At 46.9% G+C, this 20,895-nt stretch overlaps 1 protein-coding gene across 1 annotated transcript in view; it reads right to left on the bottom strand.

Annotated features, from left to right (window-relative positions):
- Positions 1-20,895, bottom strand: part of LOC306954074 (S-adenosyl-L-methionine-dependent tRNA 4-demethylwyosine synthase TYW1-like) — a gene marked incomplete at both ends in the record, with an annotated part of 75,253 nt that overhangs the window by 43,122 nt on the left and 11,236 nt on the right. The window contains 3 exons of the mRNA XM_079545132.1: positions 5,782-5,900; positions 8,187-8,239; positions 17,384-17,510. Coding sequence (XP_079401258.1) covers positions 5,782-5,900; positions 8,187-8,239; positions 17,384-17,510 — 299 coding nt within the window. The remainder of the gene's footprint in view (positions 1-5,781; positions 5,901-8,186; positions 8,240-17,383; positions 17,511-20,895) is intronic.

Raw genomic sequence — 20,895 nt, 5'->3', positions numbered from 1 at the left:
GGCTGGGCAAGAAAACATCAAGCAGCACCTCCTATTGCAAGGCAAATCTCTCATCAGCTGATCTGTGCTGGCGTCAGCCATGGGGAGGACTGGCAGCTCCTGCCTTGCTCAGCCTTCCAGCTCCAAGGCCATTGGGATGTGACAGCCAGCACACAGCAGGCAGGGCACCTCTTCAGAAGGAAATGGCTGCTTCAGTGCCTCCTGGAGACAAGCAAGACTCCCACTGATTTCCCCAAATGATTAAAACCTGCAGTTCCACGCTTGGGCTGTGCTAAGACAGATTCTAAACCCAACATCAACAAAACCAACCTCTGCAAACATCTCTCGGTCCACAGGGAGAGCGAAGACCCAAATGCTGCTCTCACGCTGTTATCATCTCACAGATCCTTCAAGCCATAGCAGCCTTCCTCTCTAACTTTTTATTTGCTGCCAACATGGAAAATTTTCTGAATACCAACTATAAAAAGGCATTTATAAACCACTTACATGTTTAACTACATAGCTTGTACCCTATATATTTAACAGGGCAAGCTGGCAGGAAATCAATAGGCTCTTAATGCATGCTGGACAACTATTAATTACCAGCGCCAAGCAGTCCTTGCTTTTCTAACACATTCCAACTGCTCACAAAACATACCAAGTCGTGCCTGCAAAGCAGCTCAATGGCAAACAGCAGCTTCTCCTTCCCTAGGAAACAAAGCACCGTTTGGTGGCTGATGGGATCACTGCAGAGGCCGTGACACAGCCATTCCCTTTCCATACCTCTGAGTCGTGCATCCCACCAGCTACTCGGGTCCTGGGCAGGTAATGGGGCATCACTTCTCAGCCTAAAATAACTTCACGCACACACCAGAAAACCCTCACTATATTAGAAAAGGAAAACGTTGCTGCTGGAAAATTGTGAAAGCACAAGGCGTGTGGTTCCTAGGAAGGGATGGGAGGGAAAAAGCAGAACAAAACTAAGAGCTGATGACTGCAGGATGCAGTGAGCCCCAGAGCCAGCAGGTGAGGTTCCAGAGGAGAGAGAAAGGCTTAAGGGCAACGAGTTCCAGGGAACTGGCAGCTTTCGAAATCCTATTAAGGCAGAAGTGCAAACTGTGGCAATAAAAAGCAAAGATAGAAGTGTAACAAGAAACCAATCTGGCAGAATCACAGCACTGCTGCAACCTTGCAGCACTCCATCTGAAAAGAACAAAACCACAGGGTCACACTCAGAGGTCAAGGCACAATAACCACGGGATGCATAAAAGGGCCAGCAAGAAAGACCTCCCTATAATGACATGGGGAGCAAGCAGATGGCCAAGGAAGAAGTCCAGCCAACGCACAAGGACAAAGTTTAACGTTTCTCTGTTAAGCCAAGAAAACTGCTTGCATCTCCCAATGGCAAAGGGGAAAATAGGGAGAGGTGATGAAAAGGACAGGTAAACGGTGAACATCTCAAAGTGCTGCCACAGGGGTGGATCCCAAACTCCCCAGTGCACTGGATGGACCGGCTGACAGGGCATCACGAGAAATGCTTGAGGGCAACACACAAGAGTGATTTCTGACACTTTGAGGGAGTGAATGCAGTGGTTCAGCAGGAACCCCTGTACCAGCCCCCTGTAACTCCTTGCTCCTCAGGACACATGGGAACCAGAGGACAGCACGAGGATGAGCAGCAGCCAACTCCAATCTGTTGAGAATGTCTTACGCCAAGATTAAGAGAGGGAAAAAGGAAAAAAGAAGAGGCCGAGCTTTTGATTTATCCAGTGTTTTAATGACCTGAACAAAGAGACATTATCATGGAGGTAGTGCAACTCTGTGGAAGAGCTTATGGACAGAATGGAAAACTCCAACCAGAGATGTGCCCACCACTGGTTCAGAAGGATGAGAGACATGGCCCAAGGGGCATCCCCAGGGCAGGGCACCAGGCTGCAGCTGCTCAGCAGCAGAACCCACACACTGGGAGATGCAAACCCATAGGAAACACACACAACTAGCAGCAGATCATTACACCGACATCATCACCATAGCAGTGGTGACAAGCAGTCACAACCCACAACTGGCCACAAGACAGGCAAGCACAGAGCTCAGCAGTGCTTACACACAACGCTCTGTGCGTGCACAGGAAAAGCAATAGCGGCCTTGAAAGCAGAGCAGAGGAGATGGCTGGGGATGCAGAGCACCTGCAGCAGGCTGCAAGCATCAGGGCTTCCTGCCCCTGGGCACAGCAAACACAGTTTTATTTTCTATTTATCTTCTGCAAATCAGCCAATGCTCACTTCAGATAGGAGCAACGATTAAAAAGCACCTTTTTAAACTGTTACCTGAGGATAAAAGCACAGAATGCACCTACAGAAACTTCCCATTCAATTGTTGGGTTTTTTCCCCCACATTGCTCCATCTTTTGTTGGTAGGCTTAAGAGAACAACAGCTTATAATGAATAAACAGAGGAAAACAATAAAAGTTTTTCAAAAGGCTCGGAATGATTCCTACGTGCTGATAAGTTTAATTAACACAAAGGAATTAAGTCTACGTCAATCACTGGATATCTAAAAATCATTTTAAGAGCGACATGATGTTCACTATTTTCCAAAAGTGAAACTTGGACTTGACATGTTTTCAAATCAAATGTAATTTTCTGAGACAGCTGAAAAAGGCATAGGTTGATTTTTTTTTTTTTTTTTAATCAAAATCAAGTTACTGACTACTATTAACAGCCACCTATGACACCTGCCAAGACATGAGCATCCCAGAGGCAGTGAGCTGGCTATATTCACTGAAGCAGTGAGCATTTACATTAACAGCAGCTGCATGTCCAAGAGTGCACATACAGCACGATGAGAAGCAGAGATGTCAGTCCCAGACATTGCTACCAGGGTCCTTTTCCACCCCATCACGACCCTTCTGCATGATGATGGAATCAAGGCTCCTCACTGCGCAGCATGTGCTGGGAATCCCCCATGGTAGATGCTACTGTTGGATTTCAGCAACCTTATGGTCATTTAGAGTGACCTTACCTCCACGTCAGATGCATGTAAATAAAAAGAAGGGAGTAGCAGTCTTACTGTAAAGAGGAGCCCTCAGCCTGAGCACAAATTCAGCCTGCTGTACACGTCAGCTGAAGCCTCCCAGCACGGGCATAAACACTACAAAAGTTAACAGAAATACAAACTAAATTCTTTATGGAATATTTTATTCTGTCTGATTTGCCTCCTCCTCGGGTCCAAAATAAACGAGGTTTAAATTAATAGGCTTTATTAGCTGCTCCATCTCTCCACAATAATGGATCGTGTTTTAGATGCTCAGCCAGAGGACATAATCAAATCAGGTTTGGATTGCAACACAATCACCAGCAGCATCAGGCAGCCTCAGTCCCACACTCGCCCTAATTAAGAGATTTGGTCACTCGCACATTTCCATTTAGACAATTAAGCTAAAGAGGCACTACAAACAGCAAGAGCAACTGGGAGCAACAATAACAGACAGTAGACTATTTTTATAGGGAGAGCTATGAGTTAAGGATGGTGCAGTAATTAAAGTCTATTTGTTTTGTTGGTTTTTGTTCTTTTTTTTTTAAACCCCCCTCCTTATTCTTACTGCAACAGCCTCAGCAGTTCAACCCACAAAGCAACAATTGAGAAATAAACAAAAAAACCCACAGTGCTCTGATCTGCTGCTCAGCGCACCGAGCTGCACAACGAGGCCAAAGCATAAAGCCGCTATTAAAACATTTTGCCAGCAGCAGATCAAAACTATCACTTCCCATGTCCCCAGCAGCACAGATGGTGACTGCTAATAAGGTCTGTGTTCATACAGCCCAGCCACTGGTGCCTGGGATGTCGCCTTCAGCCTCGTGGGATTAAGAACCTGCACAAAGTGGTGGGTCTGAAATAAAGCTACTGCTTCCAGGACTCCTCTTAAACGTGAGGAATGACGCCTCCAGAACCACGGGCTGGAGCTGCATAGAAGGTACCACACACAGCTATTTATCCCAATTCACAATTGGCTTCTCTAAATTAGCCCCGTTCTCCAGACACAGACTGCTGCTAAAAAAAAAATAAATAAATAAAAACCAGCAGAGTTGTGTCATTTTGAAGAGGAGCAGTGTTAAATGGCCTGCAGTACAATACCAGGAAAAAAAACCCACTTCATTTTGGTGATGTTATTGCTTTTTATTTGCTGTTTATGGTGTACCTTCTGTGTAGGGACAAAGGGACAATAATACACATGGCAATCTTGCCCCATCAGCACAGACAGAGCTGCAGAATTCAATGCACCATTGCAAGCTGATGGAAAAAAGGAACAAGCAGTACGTTTTTCTTCAGTCATCAGATTGTTATTACATACTCTGAAGAAAAGTGGCAACACTTGCACATTAAACATGCCATTTGCTGTGTCCTTTCAAGCCAGGAAAGGATGAAAGCCCATCAAGAGAACCAATTAACATTCTGGAATAGAGTCCCAAATGCAAACTTAACTGGATAACTACTGCCTGATGCTTATACTTAATATTAACATGGGAGACAGCTTCAAAGTGCATTCAGAATTACAGCCATACCTCTGCATGGATGCTGTCATTTTAATATCCTCATGAAACATCTGCATTATTAGAGCTTGAAGATTGAAAAGATGGGAAAGGCTTTGGCTGTTTTGGCATGAAAAGTGGCACATTGGACACCCAGGCTTAGGGATAGAACGGCTGTTCCTGGCAGCCAGCCCCCCATAGCAGACTTAAATAGCAGAGGATGTGCAGCCCCCGTGGTTTGAAATAGCTAGCAAGGTAGGAGACAAAAGAGCTGAAAGAATAACGTGTGTCCACCCACTCAGCACACTTCCACGTCACCACTTTTATTTCTGCCAAGCCTCAGAGATCCCCTCTCACATCCCCCAGTCCAGCAGAAGCCTCCCTCCAGCATCCAGGCATCTGGTGAGTGGGGCAGCTCACAGCCCAGATCCAGGCAAAGCTTCAGAGAAGGACAAGGAAGCAATCCCTCTGAGAAAGGGGTCACTTCACTAAGACGCCAGATCATTTATCAGCTGCTTTACAAAGCAACAGTTGGTGAAGTCATCACATTTCACTCACTGAAAACGTGACTGAGTTGGGGGCAAAGGTATTTTAAGTAAGAAACAGGATTTAATTTCAGAACAAAAGTACTTGCAACGTTTAGCACGTCAGTGGCTTTGCACAAGGTGAGAGCTCATCCATGCTCTCCAAAGCTCTAGCCATCTCAAGAGGGAAGCACGTAACAAGGGCTGACACCTGCCAGCTCGTTCAGAGCAGGGAGCAGAGGGACACACGGACTGCACTCTCTCTCAGCCTACCCAACTCCTTGATTTCACCTTCCACTGGTATCCAGCACATCTGAACTTGCTGGGGCCCAGGACATAGACACGGAGGACACTACTCTAGGGAAGGGGGCACTGGGGAGCCCTCAGACCCAATTCACTGGGAGTTGGAACTGGATGATCTTTAAGGTCATCTTTCCAACCCAAGCCAGTCCATGATTAAATCCCAGAGATGGGCAGCCCACGGCAGCCCCACCAGTCCCAGCCCAGGGGCCTCACAGCACTCAGAGGGGAGGGGAGCAGAGCTCCCTGACAGCAATGGAGTGGCTCAGAGCCCAGCTGGCCCACGCAGGGCTGTCCAGAGCAGGGCACAGGTTTAGCACCGCACACACTGCTGCTTGGGCTCTGCTCTGCCCCTTGCATTGTTACACCACGAAAGACCACAGACACGGGGGTAACACGGCATGTAAGCAGGTGACCTCTCCCAAAGCAGAGCTGTAGCAGCACTTTACCTCCAGCAGAACACACATTTGTTGGCACAGGCCAGGCTCGGCGTGGCCTCCATGCAGCGGTGGCTCTCGATTCCATAGAAGGTGTGCTTGTAGCAGCCACCTCTGCCTCGGAGCATCGACTGCAGCAGAGAAAGAAACACACAAATACAAGAAAGGCTTTAAAATCAGCTCCCTGGGCACATTTAATGTGTTCACTTGCACTGGTGTCCAAAGTCACCTTGTGATGGGTGCTGCAGCCATGGAGCAGCTCAGAGAAACGACAAATGCACTCCAGCTTAAGAAATTCAAAGCATGATCAGCATACAGCCCAACTGCTTACATACAGCTGAACAGAAACAAGGTATTATGGTGTCAACATTAACTGCCCTAGAGGAAACTTAAGTGAAATCAATACCTTCTCACTTGTAACACCAAAGCGTAGCAGGGTGCTTTCAACTGAATTAGCCAACATAGGAAGCAAGTGAAGCCACTTAGGCTGTAAGAATTACTGTACAAGCCCAATAAAGAGTAACAAGGGTCAATGTAATGGCTGCTCTATGAAACACTCAATTCTCCCAGATTTTTGTGCAGAGTGCTTCTTCTAGCCTCCCATTAAAAGATACCCTGCCCCTCCAAACCCCCACTCACACCACTGGCCCCAGCAGGACACTGAGCTTCCTTCCCAGAGCTGCAGACACCTTCCCACCACACTCTTCTCCTGCCCAGCACACAGGGAGCAGGGACTGTCTTCCATGATCTCAGCTTAATAATAACAAATGGGAAAGGTTCTTCAACGCTCTCCGGAGAAAGTGTGAAATATGGCTGTGTAACTTTTAATCTATCTTCCTCTACGTGAAGGGTCCTAGCGATGCAGAAACAGGTCTGCAGTGAGCTGTGGGGGAAGAACAGAGGCAGTGCCTGGCGTACATAAAGCACTGCATACAGGTGAGATTAAACGGAATGGAAAATGCTGTTTACTCCGTCCATCCCTCCAACCACAGATTCCAGCAGACTCCAATTCCAGCAGAGCAAGCTGTCTCACAGATCTCATCAAGGCGGCAAATCAGACTCTTCCTTACATTTGCAGGTTCTCTGCTCTTTCCAGAATCCAGCAGACACTGATTTCAAACTGAGATAGCACTACAGAGCTTTCTGTAACACTCCTCCTTCCAACCCTGGCTTGTTTCTCACTGATACAAATCCAGACCAGCCCTCTGAAGGCACTCACACACTGGTGTGAATCTGAGTCAACGCCACTGCCTGTAGCCAATTTCAGCTCCATTTATTAGAGCTCCTTCTATTCAACTCCTGCTTAAGCTAAAAATAGGGAGGGCCTATCTAAGCACACAGAGCTGCTATTTATTTTGTGAAATGGCTTTACAGTGCCGCATTACATTTCAGTTCTTTAATAAAAATAGGTTCTCTGGTTCTCTCTCAGTCCCAGCACTGGCGAAGCCTGACAAGTTTTCCTTTAAACATTTCACGGCCTTCCCTGGCACCAAGAACAACAGAGGAGAGAAATATTTGTCAGAGCAAACAGCAGAAGCATTGCTGGGATCAGCACGCCTCAAATGTTCCTGACAGTACAGCGGTGGGCTTGCTAAGCTGTTCACAAGGAGCCTTTGATGAGACAGTTCATTGATAGCAAGCATTAAATAAAGCCTCACTGCAGCCACCCACAGAGCTCTTCTCAAAAATAAATAAAGTTAATCACGTAGCAAAAGAGAGCTGAGACCAGGAACTGATCGCTGCCACCGCACGGGAGTCAGCTGGCACTCTGATGAGATGCTGATTCCCAGTTTATCGCCCTGTGAACGCCGACAGCTTCAGCATGTTAGTTCAGCATGTCCTCAAATGCACACCCTTACGGAGCAGCTTTCAGCATGCGAGCTGTGAACTGCTTCTCAGGGACCTGCAGAGGACAGCTGGAGCAAGAAACAGAGCAAACTTCACCTGCTTTGCTAAGTTTGCTATATGAACCTTCCAAGGGGATGAAGAGCAGAGGAGTGTTGCCAACGAGATGCATCAGCCACAGAACCACAGGTCTGAGTGCCCACATGCCACCTGAACGTAGCAACGAGCTGTGCTGTCTTTGTCTCTCAGGACCTCACACCTCTGATGCAATCTTCCCACTTCAATGCGTGGCATTCCAGTCCTGTCCTGCATTTCTGTAGGCAGCAGGGACAAACAGAATGGACAAACAGAAACAGTGATCTTTCCCAGCTCTCTGCTCATGTTCCGACTGCTGGCAGTGGGGCTGTAATAGCCTGACATGCAGAACTAGAGCTTGGGAAGTGAAGCGTTGTCTTGCAGGTAACAAAGCATTTTCAAAGGGTATTCCACCTGGAAGCTGTATACTTGTGTAGCTCTAAGAAATAAGTCTCTAGCTTCCAACTTATAAACAGAGAAAAAGTGAAAGAGCATACCTTTGTCCACCGGCACAGCTTCACTCCAGAATGGCTTCCTATCAACTTATAGCCTGAAAACAAGAGGTGAATCAAACCATCAATTTTAATCTGCAGTAGCTGATACATGAAACAACAAAGTGCTGCACAAAATTAAGCATCTCCATTCTCAGTGCTGCTCCTCCCTGCTGGCACAAGCAGGACACAGCAACGAGGTGCCCATGCCCACCCACCTGACCCTGTGAGCCCATGCACTGAGCCAAGACGTGGTCATGCAAGGGATCTGGTCAATGGGAAGTGTTTTTCTCCCCACGGGATCTATTTGTACTGCTGGGTTCTGTTTGAATCAATGGAGGGGGCTCAGGACTGCATGGAACAGGTATGGGACACCTGCACTGACCCCAAGGGTTGGCACGTGGACCCAGCAGCACATCAGAGCAAGCCTGAGGAACACACATCATCCCATGCAGCACAAGGGTGAGGAAAGCACTGAGATGGAAAGCTAAGTGTGAGCCCAAGCACCAACAGCTCAGCAGATTTACCACCTCTACCTCTGGGGCACAGCCCTGGTGAACAGCTCTGCAGGCAGCTGCTCCCCACACCTGCAGGAAGCTGGTCTCACACCATTTCCCAGCCAAAACCAACAGAATTTTATTTATTGGCCCACATGGATTAATTCCACAGTATTCATTAAGCACTAAGTACTGTTATTACCCAAACTGCTTGAGTTAGGTTATTTTCCTCTTCGAAAAAAAAAAAAAAAAAGTACTTAGAGACCAATACATCTGAAGGATTAAAAAAAAACACAAATCAGCATAAAAATGTGAGGGATTGGAGAGCCTCACAGTGCTGTTCACACTGCAGCACTGACATGTCAGCATGGCCTGGCTGCCCAGACCAGCACATCTCCACCGGCAGCAGAGGCTGATGCTTTCATTAACACTTCCAAACAAAATCATACTTTAGGTGCCCAGCATCCCTCCTGCCAGGGCAGGGACCCCCTGCCCCTTTTCCCACTTTAGGCTGTTTAGGGACTGATGGCTGCATTAAGAGAGGCTGCAAGGACTTCAGGCTGCCCCCAAGAGCTTCATCTGCCCTCCAGCTCCATAGGAGCAGGTGGTACTTCAGACTTCAGCCCCTGAACGAGCAGACCTCAAAACCCTGCATGCATGTTCAGGGTTAAGCAAACTCAAGACAAGCAGCGATGCAAGCCAACAAGCCTTGACATTTTACATCCTTTCCTGGAAAAGGAACTCTACCCAGAGCTTCTCACTTGGAAGTGATGCTCTGCAAAGCCTCAGGTGACACTGCAGACACCATCTACGACTGGATGCAACCCAGTAGACCACATAGCAGCTTCCAGCTGACCCCTGCCTGAGAACTCAGCACACAGAGCTGCATCCTATTATCTCTTCCCATTCTAGATCTCTCTTACATGTTTCTCCTGCAGTTTTCCACAAACAGCCTTGCCCAGCAAGGGCTAATCCCAACTGACACCTCTCTGTGCCAGTCAAACTCGTGTCCCTAAAGGATCAGATGAACAGAGAAGGGCAGTATGTCCCTCTGACACAGCTGCCCCAGCCAGGCTTTGTGCTGCTATCAGCCACCACCATCCTCTATTTCCCACAACCCAGCAACAGCATCCATAGAAGATTATTCTCTTGTAGATCATTTGTCAGCAGAAGTAACACGGCTGCTTTGAAACAAGCTTTAGTTTAGAGTTAAACAGGAAATAGGGTACGCTTGCCCAAATCCACTGAGCTGTTTAAGGGAAGACAGGAGGCATCTGAGCTGAGCACGGTGCCAAACCCCACAGCCCAAAGCTGCAGCACTCTCTTTAAGTTGATCAGATCTACTTCCAGCACACGGAGTGCCCGCAGCACCTTGTAAAGGCCAACGCTCAACACCAAACCAGAGCCTTACAAGCTTCAGCCAGCTTCAGCAATACAAAGAAGCTTACTCACCCTACGTGCTGCTGCCAGGAGTCACAGCTGTGGTTACTGGAAGAAGCCACACATTTGCAGAACTTCTTATGAGCACTGTATGAAGTGCCTGAACTCAGCTCTTAATTGCACAGGGAGCATTGGTGGGAGCATGGTTACCCTGCTAAGCACTACAGCAAGCTGCACATGAACACTCAGATCAAGTATCACTGACAAAGCCTGACTCTCTGCACATCTACTACAGGTGAGCAAAGTTCCTTTGATTTGATGAGCCCATTTCTTGAAGTATTTAACTGCTGGCTTGCAACACAGGCAGCAAAGCAGCTTGAAGAGCTCTAAGAAAAATGGAAAGGGTTATGTGGGAACCAAAAGTGCTGAGTTTCAAATCAGCCATGGGAGAAAGCAAGACAGAGAACCAGGCAGAGCCTTCTCACTCTGTTTCCAGGGCTCACAGAACACCATCTACTGCTTAAGAGCAAACCTAAGAAGTATTACTTGTAAGCAATAACAAACAAGTGTATATTTGGATGCAACACCTTCCAAACAACACAATGTGTTTTCTCAATCTGTGCATATTCAAATCCTAAGGCTCTACAGCATCTCTCATATTCGAAACGCTCATTATTACTTAACCTGTAAACTCTACTCGTGACTAAAGGCACAAAAATCCCAGATCATAAGTCTATTTTAGCTGATCCCACACTAGATAATAAGTGTTGAATGGCCAAGACACTCACCAAGCTTCACTGAAATTCAGTGTCACTATCACAAAAATTTGAATTAAGTTTTTAAACAAGCTTTTGGGTGAAATTTGTGTCATCAGGCAATAACACAAGGCCAATAAACATTTGGTGACTGCTTGCCCTGAGAATCCAACCCAAGCTTAATAGACCACAGGCAGACTTTTAGCTGAGATGGCCACTGTCGCAGATGGTGAATGCTCCATCATTAGTGTAAAACATGTCTGCAGCTGTTTAGGATCATAATGCAACTTCAACTCCATCATGTAAACAGTTGGAAAGGTTCATTCTCCAAAATCCAATCCACTGCCTGAACGCTACACAACTTGAGACTCCCCTGGCTGTCACAGAACCCTAGAATGGCCTGGGTTGAAGAGGAGCACAGTGCTCATCCAGTTCCAACCCCCTGCTGTGTGCAGGTCACCAACCAGCAGCCCAGGCTGCCCAGAGCCACATCCAGCCTGGCCTCCAATGCCTGCAGGGATGGGGCATCCACAGCCTCCTTGGGCAGCCTGTTCCAGTGCCTCACCACCCTCTGGGTGAAAAACTTCCTCCTCATATCCAACCTAAACCTCCCCTGTCTCAGTTTAAACCAATCCCCCTTGTCCTATCACTACCCACCCTCATAAACAGCCCTAACAGCTATCCTGACACATCAGTGTCCAGTGGAAAACCAAAGGCACGTTACATTTCAGAACAGCCCCCTACACTAAAAGCTTCCTTCAGCTGAAGCCTTTGAAAGCACAGAGCAGAAGATTTAATTATGAAAGAATGAAGCAGATGACTGGCTGAAAAATCCCCCGGAGGTGCAAAGCCTTTGCCACGCTCCTCTGAGAACACAGCCACTGCATGCCTGCTAAAAGCCAACCTGGTGTCATATTATGCTTCAAAAACCCAAATGACTTTCACAAAGCTTGCTTCTGAGAAACAAGTACTGCACAGTACTGACAAACCAGCACAGATCTAACAAGCCATCTCCTTCAATAAGTCTGTTGGAAGCTGCATTATCTGTTAAAGCTGTGAAACAGTGAAGAAAAGGGAACTCCAAACCAGGGCAATGCTTACAGGAAAAAAATTCCCACTTCCGTGTTGTTTTGCACAAGAGCTGGTTAACAGGTCAGCAACACAGCAGCAATCCATCAGCTCCACTCGAGGGACCGCCCCGAAAGCTCTCCCACAGCTGCTGCACTCAGGCCACCACTGAAGGCAGTGATCTGATTAAAGCTGGAGAACGAGCAAGAAAAATACGAGTGTGGTTTGTGAAAGGAACCTGCTCACATTTCATCAGCATTTTATGCTGAAATAGAAGTGGGATCTGGGAAGTAGAATTTCTCTGATGGTCCAAGCATGGCTGGAAAGACCTCCTGTTTTCTGTCCCAGGATCAACTCTGCAGGCTTTTGTTGGTGCTGGTTTAAAAACCTCCTTTGAAATGGAAGAAACTGCTCTTAAAAAGTACCACAGGCTTGGGAGCTGCGGGAAGGTTTTGCCTGCAAGTTCTCTTTCCTTCTCTAAGCTGGTGAGAAAGGATTGCAGGGCTGTACCTTACATACACGGAAACACTACAGTTCACACCAAACTTTGTCCACTTCTATCAGTGGAGCTGCTGAAGTGTCACGTACGATGAGAAGGATGTGGAGGAGCACAAAGAACGTGTTGATTTTTTATTTATTTATTTAACTTGCAACAAAAGGCTGCTGAAGTTGCTGGAAGAATTACTGCTGCCATGGTAGGCAAACAAACCTGACCTGCTGTCATGAAAGTGGGACCAGCAAAGCCCAAGGACGGCAATGCCAGCAGCTCTGTGAGTCCAGCACCAACAGCTGAGAGCCAGCAAACACTTCTCACTTCAACTGGGATGTCCACTGTAACCCAAGAGCACATTTCACTACAGAACTGCCAAAGCTTCCAATGCTTAAACGCGTTATTTCTGATCAAATTATGATTTTTATGACCACTGGGACCATTAGCATTTTCACCCGCAGCAGCTAGTACTGAACAAAAACAAAAAGCTGCCAGCACCTGACAGCTTTGACAAGGAATGGTAAGGCAGACTATTGGCAGAGCTGTTGGAAAACATTTGCCACAAATGACTCATGTTGATGGCCTCCAGCAGAAGCAGCCCCAGCAGGGCACACCTTAGAAAAGAACACCATGGGCATAAAGGCATGGCAGCTCATTCCATTTTAATCAAACCCCAACAAAAATGCAAGCTCCTGGGACCTCCTCTCACCCAAGAGAAGATGGAGAAATGAGATGCCCATTCCTTGCCTGGATAGTTTCATTAACTTCCACACTGGCTTTGCTACTCCAAGCAAAGAACAGCTGTCTCCTATCCCAAAGGGGGCCTTTGTAGCTTGGCAAACATCCACTTCCATTCACTAAAACAGCCAGGAGAAAAAGAACAAGCCAGCTACAGCCACAAGCCCCCTTCCAACCACTCTCAGATGCTGTGCAGATAAAGACCTCAAGACAAAGCTCATCCAAAGTCATGAACAGCAAAAGATCCCTTCATCTCCAGGATGCTGGGAAGACAAGCTCCACGAGGAGGAAAATCCTTTTTCTGGCTGGAAAGCAAGCAAAGCAAGACACAATATGATGGGATTCCTGAACATGGCATCTCAAATAAGAACCAGCCATGTGTCCTACACTGCCTCAGCCAACAACCCCAACTCCCTGGTGGGCCAGGGCAGCAGCTGCAGCACCAGGATCTCAAGCTTACTTGAATATAGCCTTACCTCCTTCCATCTAATGGATTTAATTTCAAAGACCAATACTCTCCAAATGTTAGGTAAGATCAGTGCACTTCAAACACGAGTGAACTTACACTCACACTCCTCTAGTATACCTGGGTAACTCCAACTCCCGTGATCACACACACGGGAAGAATCAGGCCCACTGATAAAGGCTGCTCCTAAGTGCACCAGCACTGCAATTAGCACTGCAATCAGCTCATCACCAAGCTCTCGCCAGCTTCCACACTGTGGAACTTCAGCATCCTCTGGCTCCTGGATTCTTCCTCCACCACACATTCTCCATTTATTTACAGGGACTTAAAGGAAATACAAGAAAACTTAGCAGGCTTAACTTTGCCTGGTTTCAGGCAATTTCATTTCATTTACCCTGATCACAGCTATTCACAAAAGAAGAATGTTGTATTTTGCAAATTGATGTTTAAATCTTCCCGTGGGTAGCAATTGAAGTCTCTGGTTCCTTTCAGGGACTGCGCCAGCGATACCCATCCCTGACCCAGCTGTGAGCTGCTAGTGCCACCTGCAGTATCAGAGCTCCATGTAAACGACACTGAATCCCAGCACTGCCTGCCAACATCTCAGTGCACAGCCTGCAAAACAAACCCCAGCAACACCGATCTCTGGGCAATGTCTCTGCAGCAGATCTCACTTCCAACGCCAGGATGCGGAGCTTGGCACAGCCAACCAAGCTGAGGCAATGAGGAAAAAAATAATCAGTAAGGGGCAGCAAAAGCCATCAACCAACTACTTTGAAAGCTGATCTCAAGCAAGGTCAATAAGCACTTGAAAAGCCCAGCCCTCAAGTGTCTTCTGAAGTCAGCTCCTGATTTTCAAAACATGCTGAAAAACACAGATAAAAGCTTATCTTTGCATCAAACAGCAAGTCAAAGCGTGACAGAAGTGGTTACTGAAGTAGTCCAATCTACTTCAGATACAAGCTGTTCCTAACAGCACTTGCCTTCAGATATGAGCAAAACTGAGATATTATGGACACCGTGGTGCTAAATTCAAGGCACACTTAAGCAGTAAAGACAGCAACCCAACTGCAGCTTGGGGAAGCAGAATGATTTCTTCAATGCCAGTGGGGTCAGCTTTTGGGAAACATTAATCCAATCCTGTTGCATTAGTGCCTACCACAAAACTACAAGTATTTAGAAAAGAAAGAAGCAAGGACCTGCTGAGTGTGAGCAGATTAAGAAGAAAAATACAGATTTCAGCCCGGCTAGGATTGTTTCACAAACCTACAAGCCACTGCAGAAAGCAAATGAGTTAGGCTGCGCCTAGTAATCACCACAGGAAACACTTGCCTGAAAGGTTTGCTTCTATTTTCAGTTCATTTCATGACATTTACCTAAACAGATGAAGCAGCAGGAGCACACTGCCAGCCTCTCTCCAGCTATACTTGTTACTGTGGGTATTAAGTGGCTCGTGCCGTATTTGTATTTTATGCAAGACTGAACAGTGATGGGGAGGAAATCAGCATCTTCTCACAGCACAAGACTGGCTATGACTTTCAAAGCAGCAGCTGTTACAGAGGACCTTTATGAAGGTATTTGCAGGCAGCCAGCCACAAGGGCCTCCAGCTGCACCATCCAATACTTCAGGTTATATCCAGCGCTGCCTTTGAATTCCAGCTGAAATGAAACTATTGTTTAAGCAATATTCAGTTTACCTACAAGGCAGCACGCTAAGTTTGTCTGAAGGTGATTAAGAAGTGTTGCGGGGGGGCTGAAGAGATGCTGCTCAAAGGCAAACTCCTGTTACACAACCACAGTTCAGAAAAACAGCTTTCTTGTGAATCACCACCACTGGTTTTGCTTTCTCTTGGGCTAATTATGCCCTTAGGGATAATGCTGAACAGAAACTGAACCTGTACCCAAAGCAGCCAGTTGATACATAAATTAGGTGATCTGACTGTATCACACTTGTTATTTTCAAGGGACGGTGCTGAGGGAAGAAGCGAGTTTCATTTTATTTTTTACAGCCTCGTAAGACTGCCCTGGAGTGTTTTACCTGCAAAAAAACCAGCTATGACATGAAAGGAGAAGAAAAGCAGATTGTTTTCTTCACTGCTCAGCAACTGCTGAGGAACGATGCGAGGAGCAGAAGAAAGGAAAGGAGGGATGCGTTCACAAAGGTGACAGCAGCTGAAATTACACACAGTTTTCAAGTCTTTTAAACTGCAGATTTAGGCAAGTGGACCCCATGCAGCCCAACCACTGCTGGCACCACCCTGGATGCCAAAGGAAGGCAGAAATACATACTTACGAAATAGAATTCACGTGACCAATGAATTCCTGTGCCCGGAATATCAGAGATCTGAGTAACCTGGAGAACCTGCCTTCGTGTCAGAAAGTTACAGCAGGAATGCAACCTTCCCTCCAGCACTATTTTTATTTTTATTTTTTTACAACAACCACTTTTGTACAGCACTAAAACACCAACATTTCATCCACCCCCCAAAACTGAACCCATGATGCCTGGATCAGAGCAAGGCAGAGCATCAAGCACTCCTGTGACACCCCCTGAATAACAAAGAGCCAACTGAGCACTGCACCCCAAGAAGAGCACTGGGCAGGGTGCACCCATACCCAACAGATCAGTGCCACAGCACCTCCTCATCTCCCCCCCTCAGGGCTCTTCTGTCCTGATACAGGAGCTCAGCACACCCTGCAGGCTCTCAGAACAGGACCCTGAAGCAGCCAGATGCTGCCATCCCTGCCCACCATTCCTAGCAGCCGTGCCTTTGACCCTGCCAGCCAGGCTCACCGATCCTCCCAGCAGCCCTGCAGGCAGAAGGATCTGTCTTCCTGACCATACAGTGCACAAATGGAGGCCTGCAATGCTCCTCGAGCCCCTCTGTGGCACAGTGCATCTGCCAATACAACACAGCCTTTGGCTCCTGCAGCCCTGCACTGGCCCTGACCAGCAGTGATGCAGCTATGGACAAGAAGATGAGGCAAAGTTACTGCCACCCTGTGCTGAGCTCCATTTTAAAGAGGCTTTTGCTGGGTTCGGTCATTCAGCCTGCAGATTTAAAGAACAGCTTTTTATTTAAAGTTTATGAAAATAAAAAGTGAGCAAATATGCCAGACACTTGATGGGCAGAACAACACTAGTCACATACAGATGCTCAGGCTGAAGAACAACTGAAATCCTGGGGAGAACACACTGTGATCCCCTCCAGCTGCAGCACAGGGGCGCTCACATCACCTTCCCCTGCCCTTCTCCCAACTTTACTCACAGCTGACAGCCCTGCAGTTCAAAACCCTCAGCCTGCTCCTCTTGTGCTTGCCGTTAAGTTTCAGAAAAATGCACCAGTTCATCAACGCTGCTCTCTGCAGCTCATTGATCGAATCACTAAGCAGATAGCTGGTTTGACAGATTCTCTTTTGTGAGAAGTTTCAGTACCAGAAGTTTGAAGTTTAGATAAAAGTAGATGACTAAAATGCAAGATGGAAGCAAAGGTGATTTCTAAACATTCTCTACCAAGGAAGATAGAGACACGCAGGTTTATCTTCTCCCTCAAGCTGACAGCAGAAGTATTGCACCAGGTGATCTCAACACGTTAGCGTGCACCATGCTGAGATGCACTGCATAGCTTTAGATTCCCCCCCCAGAACAACGAAGCAGACAGCCCTAGACTAAGCTGTGCTGGTAGGCTCTAACCAGGGGCAGGACTGGCAGTTCCATCAGCAGCTTCCTCCAACAGAAGCAGTCTCACTTGCTCTGTTAGAATTCCATCACCAAGCCTGGTCCAGCACTCAGGCTCACAGAACCTCACCTTGTTTTGTGAGAGCATCCCTCAGGGCTGCAGTTATCATTTCTCTCCTTTCACCCGCCTCCTTCCTCCCAGAGGTCTCTCCAAGCAAGCTCATTCCAGCATCTCCATCCTCCAGCACACGTTCTCTCTGTTTGAAGACAGTAACAGACACTTAAATTCAATCTCATATTATTTCTGGGACAGATCAGGGAAGACAGACATCACTGCAGAGATTTAGACTGCCCTAGGAGCTGTGCTCTCTACCAGTCACCCCAAAGGACAGCCAAGAGCACCATCAAAATCTGATAATCACCAAAGACCCTGCAAGAAAAGGCTGCTCCCCCTGAGCAGTCAACTCCACACAGTGAGCTGCTGCATCCCACACATCTGGCTTCCAACAGGTGCACCTTTATAAACATGCTTAAACTCCTGGAGTTTACTTAAAAGAAAGAAAACAACACAAATACAGGAATACCATGTATTAGCATAAGTTAAAGGAGAAACAAACAAATCTCAGCACGTAAGAAAAGCGTGAATCTGCCACTATGTAAGTGTCACTTCTGAGACACTATGGGTATTTATTGCTTTATGTCTGCACAAAGAAGCATGAAAGTGGAAATAATTACTTTGATATTTCATGCAACTTGTAATCTGTCAATTCTTTATGGCTTTTTTTTTTTTGAAGCATTAAAGAAGTTATGGATAAACAACACAGACCAACAGAGGACATTCTGTTTCTGCAAAACAGGCTATTCAACATCCAAGTCCCTTTTGTGCCAAAGTCATCAAGAAGTTCATGCAAACGCTCCTGTGCTTCCAGTTTGAGTTCACCCACCTTAGCATCACTAATGAAAGCAGTGCTCCTTGCTTCCCCACCTGTGCTCTTTGCACAGAGGCAAGTACCCCAGCCCCATCACTGACCCACATCCCCCAGCATCACAGCCACACGTCCCTTAAACCCCTCCAGGGATGGGGATCCCATGGACCACCCTGTCCATGAGGAAACTCTTCCTAACGCCCACTGTTAGCTTTCCTGCTGCAGCTCCAGCCTGCCCCCTCCCACCCTCACTTGCAGACCCAACAGATCAACCCTGCAGCCTCCTTTCAGGCAACTACAGAGAGCAATGAGGTCTTCTCTTAGTCACCTTTTTTCCAGACTCAACAACCCCAAGATGCTTCACTGGTAAAACATTAATACGGCTGGAAAAGCCTCGTGCGTAAGGGAGGAAGGAGATAAAATCCTCAGCTATTAATTCTTAAACAAAGAGCTTCTCCCACATCATTTAATCCAGAACTAGGCACAGCCATCCATTTATAAAGGAAGGGCACTATGTCAGCACAGATTCATTAGCTATCCAAAGAAAAACACCGGGCAGGATTTCTGAACAGATGCATCCTGGCATATCTACTCCCCAATCTCATGCCAGGTTAATTCCCCCAGAAGAACTCAAAATGCATTATGTAGAACATCATAGTATTAAAAACGCAGCGATTCACTTAACTACAAACAAGATACCCTATCCAAGGAGAAGTCCTTCTGAATTAAAGGGCTTGCATTTCTACCTGCCTGCCGTGCTGCAACTGCAACAGCAGAGAAAAAGCACCTAAACATGAAAAAACAAATAAATACAATTGCCTCGCTGGCAAGGCAGAGGCATTTATTTCAATAATCATCTTCCCCTCAGAGATGCTGTTAATATATATTTTTTTCCCCTTTCATCCTGATGCGAAAGGCTGTAAACAAAACAATCATCTGTTTTCCTCTGATCCGCAGTACCTGACTGGCTCTGCCTGGCAGGCGATGGGCTTTAGGCATTCACACCCCAGTGAGTTTTACTTATTTGCTTAATAAACCTTTCATATCTATTATTTAGGGATCCAACGCAGAGAATGAAGTTAAATCTGCACAGAGCAAATTTCTCTAGTCGCAGTGATTTAGCAGAAAGCCCTGTAGTAAATCTAAAGCAAGTTACTATCTTTCCCTAACAAATCAAGCAAGCAGTGACAGGAGCCAGCTCCTCGTGTCCTTGAAATACCTCCCTGCTAGGAAACTGCAATCCCACCCTCCCTGCACTCACACTGCACCCACAGTCAGAAAGAAGCAGGAATCAATCCCAGTTTCTGGCAGACTCGCAGCCCAGCGCAGCTCCATGTGCCCAGCAGGACTTGCCCTGCCCTACACAGGAGCTGTCTGAGCTCTCACTGCATTTCCCATTTTATTACATCAAATGCTTTCCCAACTAGGATTGTGGGCAGGAAGAATGCAGGAAAAAAGGCAAATTGCATCAACTCCATGCAAAAGAAGTCTTGCCTAGGCTAAATTATGTTTTTAGCCTCATTGCTCTATTCACGTGCCAGAGCTGAAAACAACACATTCCCTGAAAAGCTTTTACTCCAGGAAGGAAAACAGCCAGAATACAGCTCAATTCTGACTGAGCTTGTTTCCTACTTAACCTCCCCTGGACAAACACAAGGCAACCCCAGCCTTGTCCTGACTTACTGCATCATCCATCAGGGCCTCCTCCAGCTCCTAACATGTGAAAGGTGCACACATTAAGAAAACAGTAATACATCAGGGGCAGCAGACAAGAGAAATGGAGCTGAAGCTAAGGGAAAATTGTTGGCAAGGTTATCGAGGAGAGGCAGCCTGGCAATGGTAGCACGACTTGCTGAGGGGAACAGTTAAATGAAGTGTTAAGGCTCATGAATGAAGAGCTAAAATCCCTAGTAGAGCTCTGGTGACAAGGGAGCAGTTACACCACTTAGGACAGTTAGAACAGATTTCCCCTCATGCAGTCCCAGCCATTGGGGCATTACAGTTTTCCTGGCAGAGCAGCCTTCCCGTGAGGCCAAAACCAGAGCAGAAGGTCCAGCACAGGGTGTCAGCTTGCATCAAAGCTCTGAACGGGGACAGAGCAGGACTGCTGCTCCAGATTCCAAGTGCTGACTGTCCTAACCAACGAACTGCAGTTTGCTCAGCCCGTGGACTGAGGATATCTAGCTGCTGTCAGTCATCACTCAAAAGTGCCCTGAACATTCCTCAGGGCACAAAAACGGGCATTAGGAACTCGGATTGAGTCATCAGTGAACCAGCACGCACCCTAACAGCAAGGAAACCTCATTAAGAATAGCTGCTGGTGTCTATATAATCACAGGTTACGTACCCACTGCATACATCACTGCCCAGTTAGGCACGCGAGGCTGAATTGAAGCAAAAAAAAAGAAAAGAAAAAGCAGATAGATGGAAAGCAGAACATGACAGCCAAGGAGCAGGGAGCTCAGCAATTCATTCCTCTGCCCTGGATTGAAGCAGGAGGAGGCATGATCAAAACCCCCATGAATCTTCAGTGAAGAACCAAACAGGAGTTTCTGTCTGTATCTGCCTTACTGTGCAATGCCACAAGATCCCCTGCACCATTCCAAGCAGCAGGTACCACTCAAAATGCTATTCCAACAGCCCTGCAGCTCAGATCCCATCCATGCCCATTTTCTTGCAAGTTCAGCATCGGAATCTTCAGGGATAACACTTCCCA

Source organism: Tetrao urogallus (genome assembly GCF_951394365.1).
Source record: "Tetrao urogallus genome assembly, chromosome: 20".
Lineage (NCBI taxonomy): Eukaryota > Metazoa > Chordata > Aves > Galliformes > Phasianidae > Tetrao > Tetrao urogallus.
The sequence above is the reverse complement of the archived record's forward strand: the minus strand, read 5'-3'. Positions and strand labels throughout refer to the sequence as shown.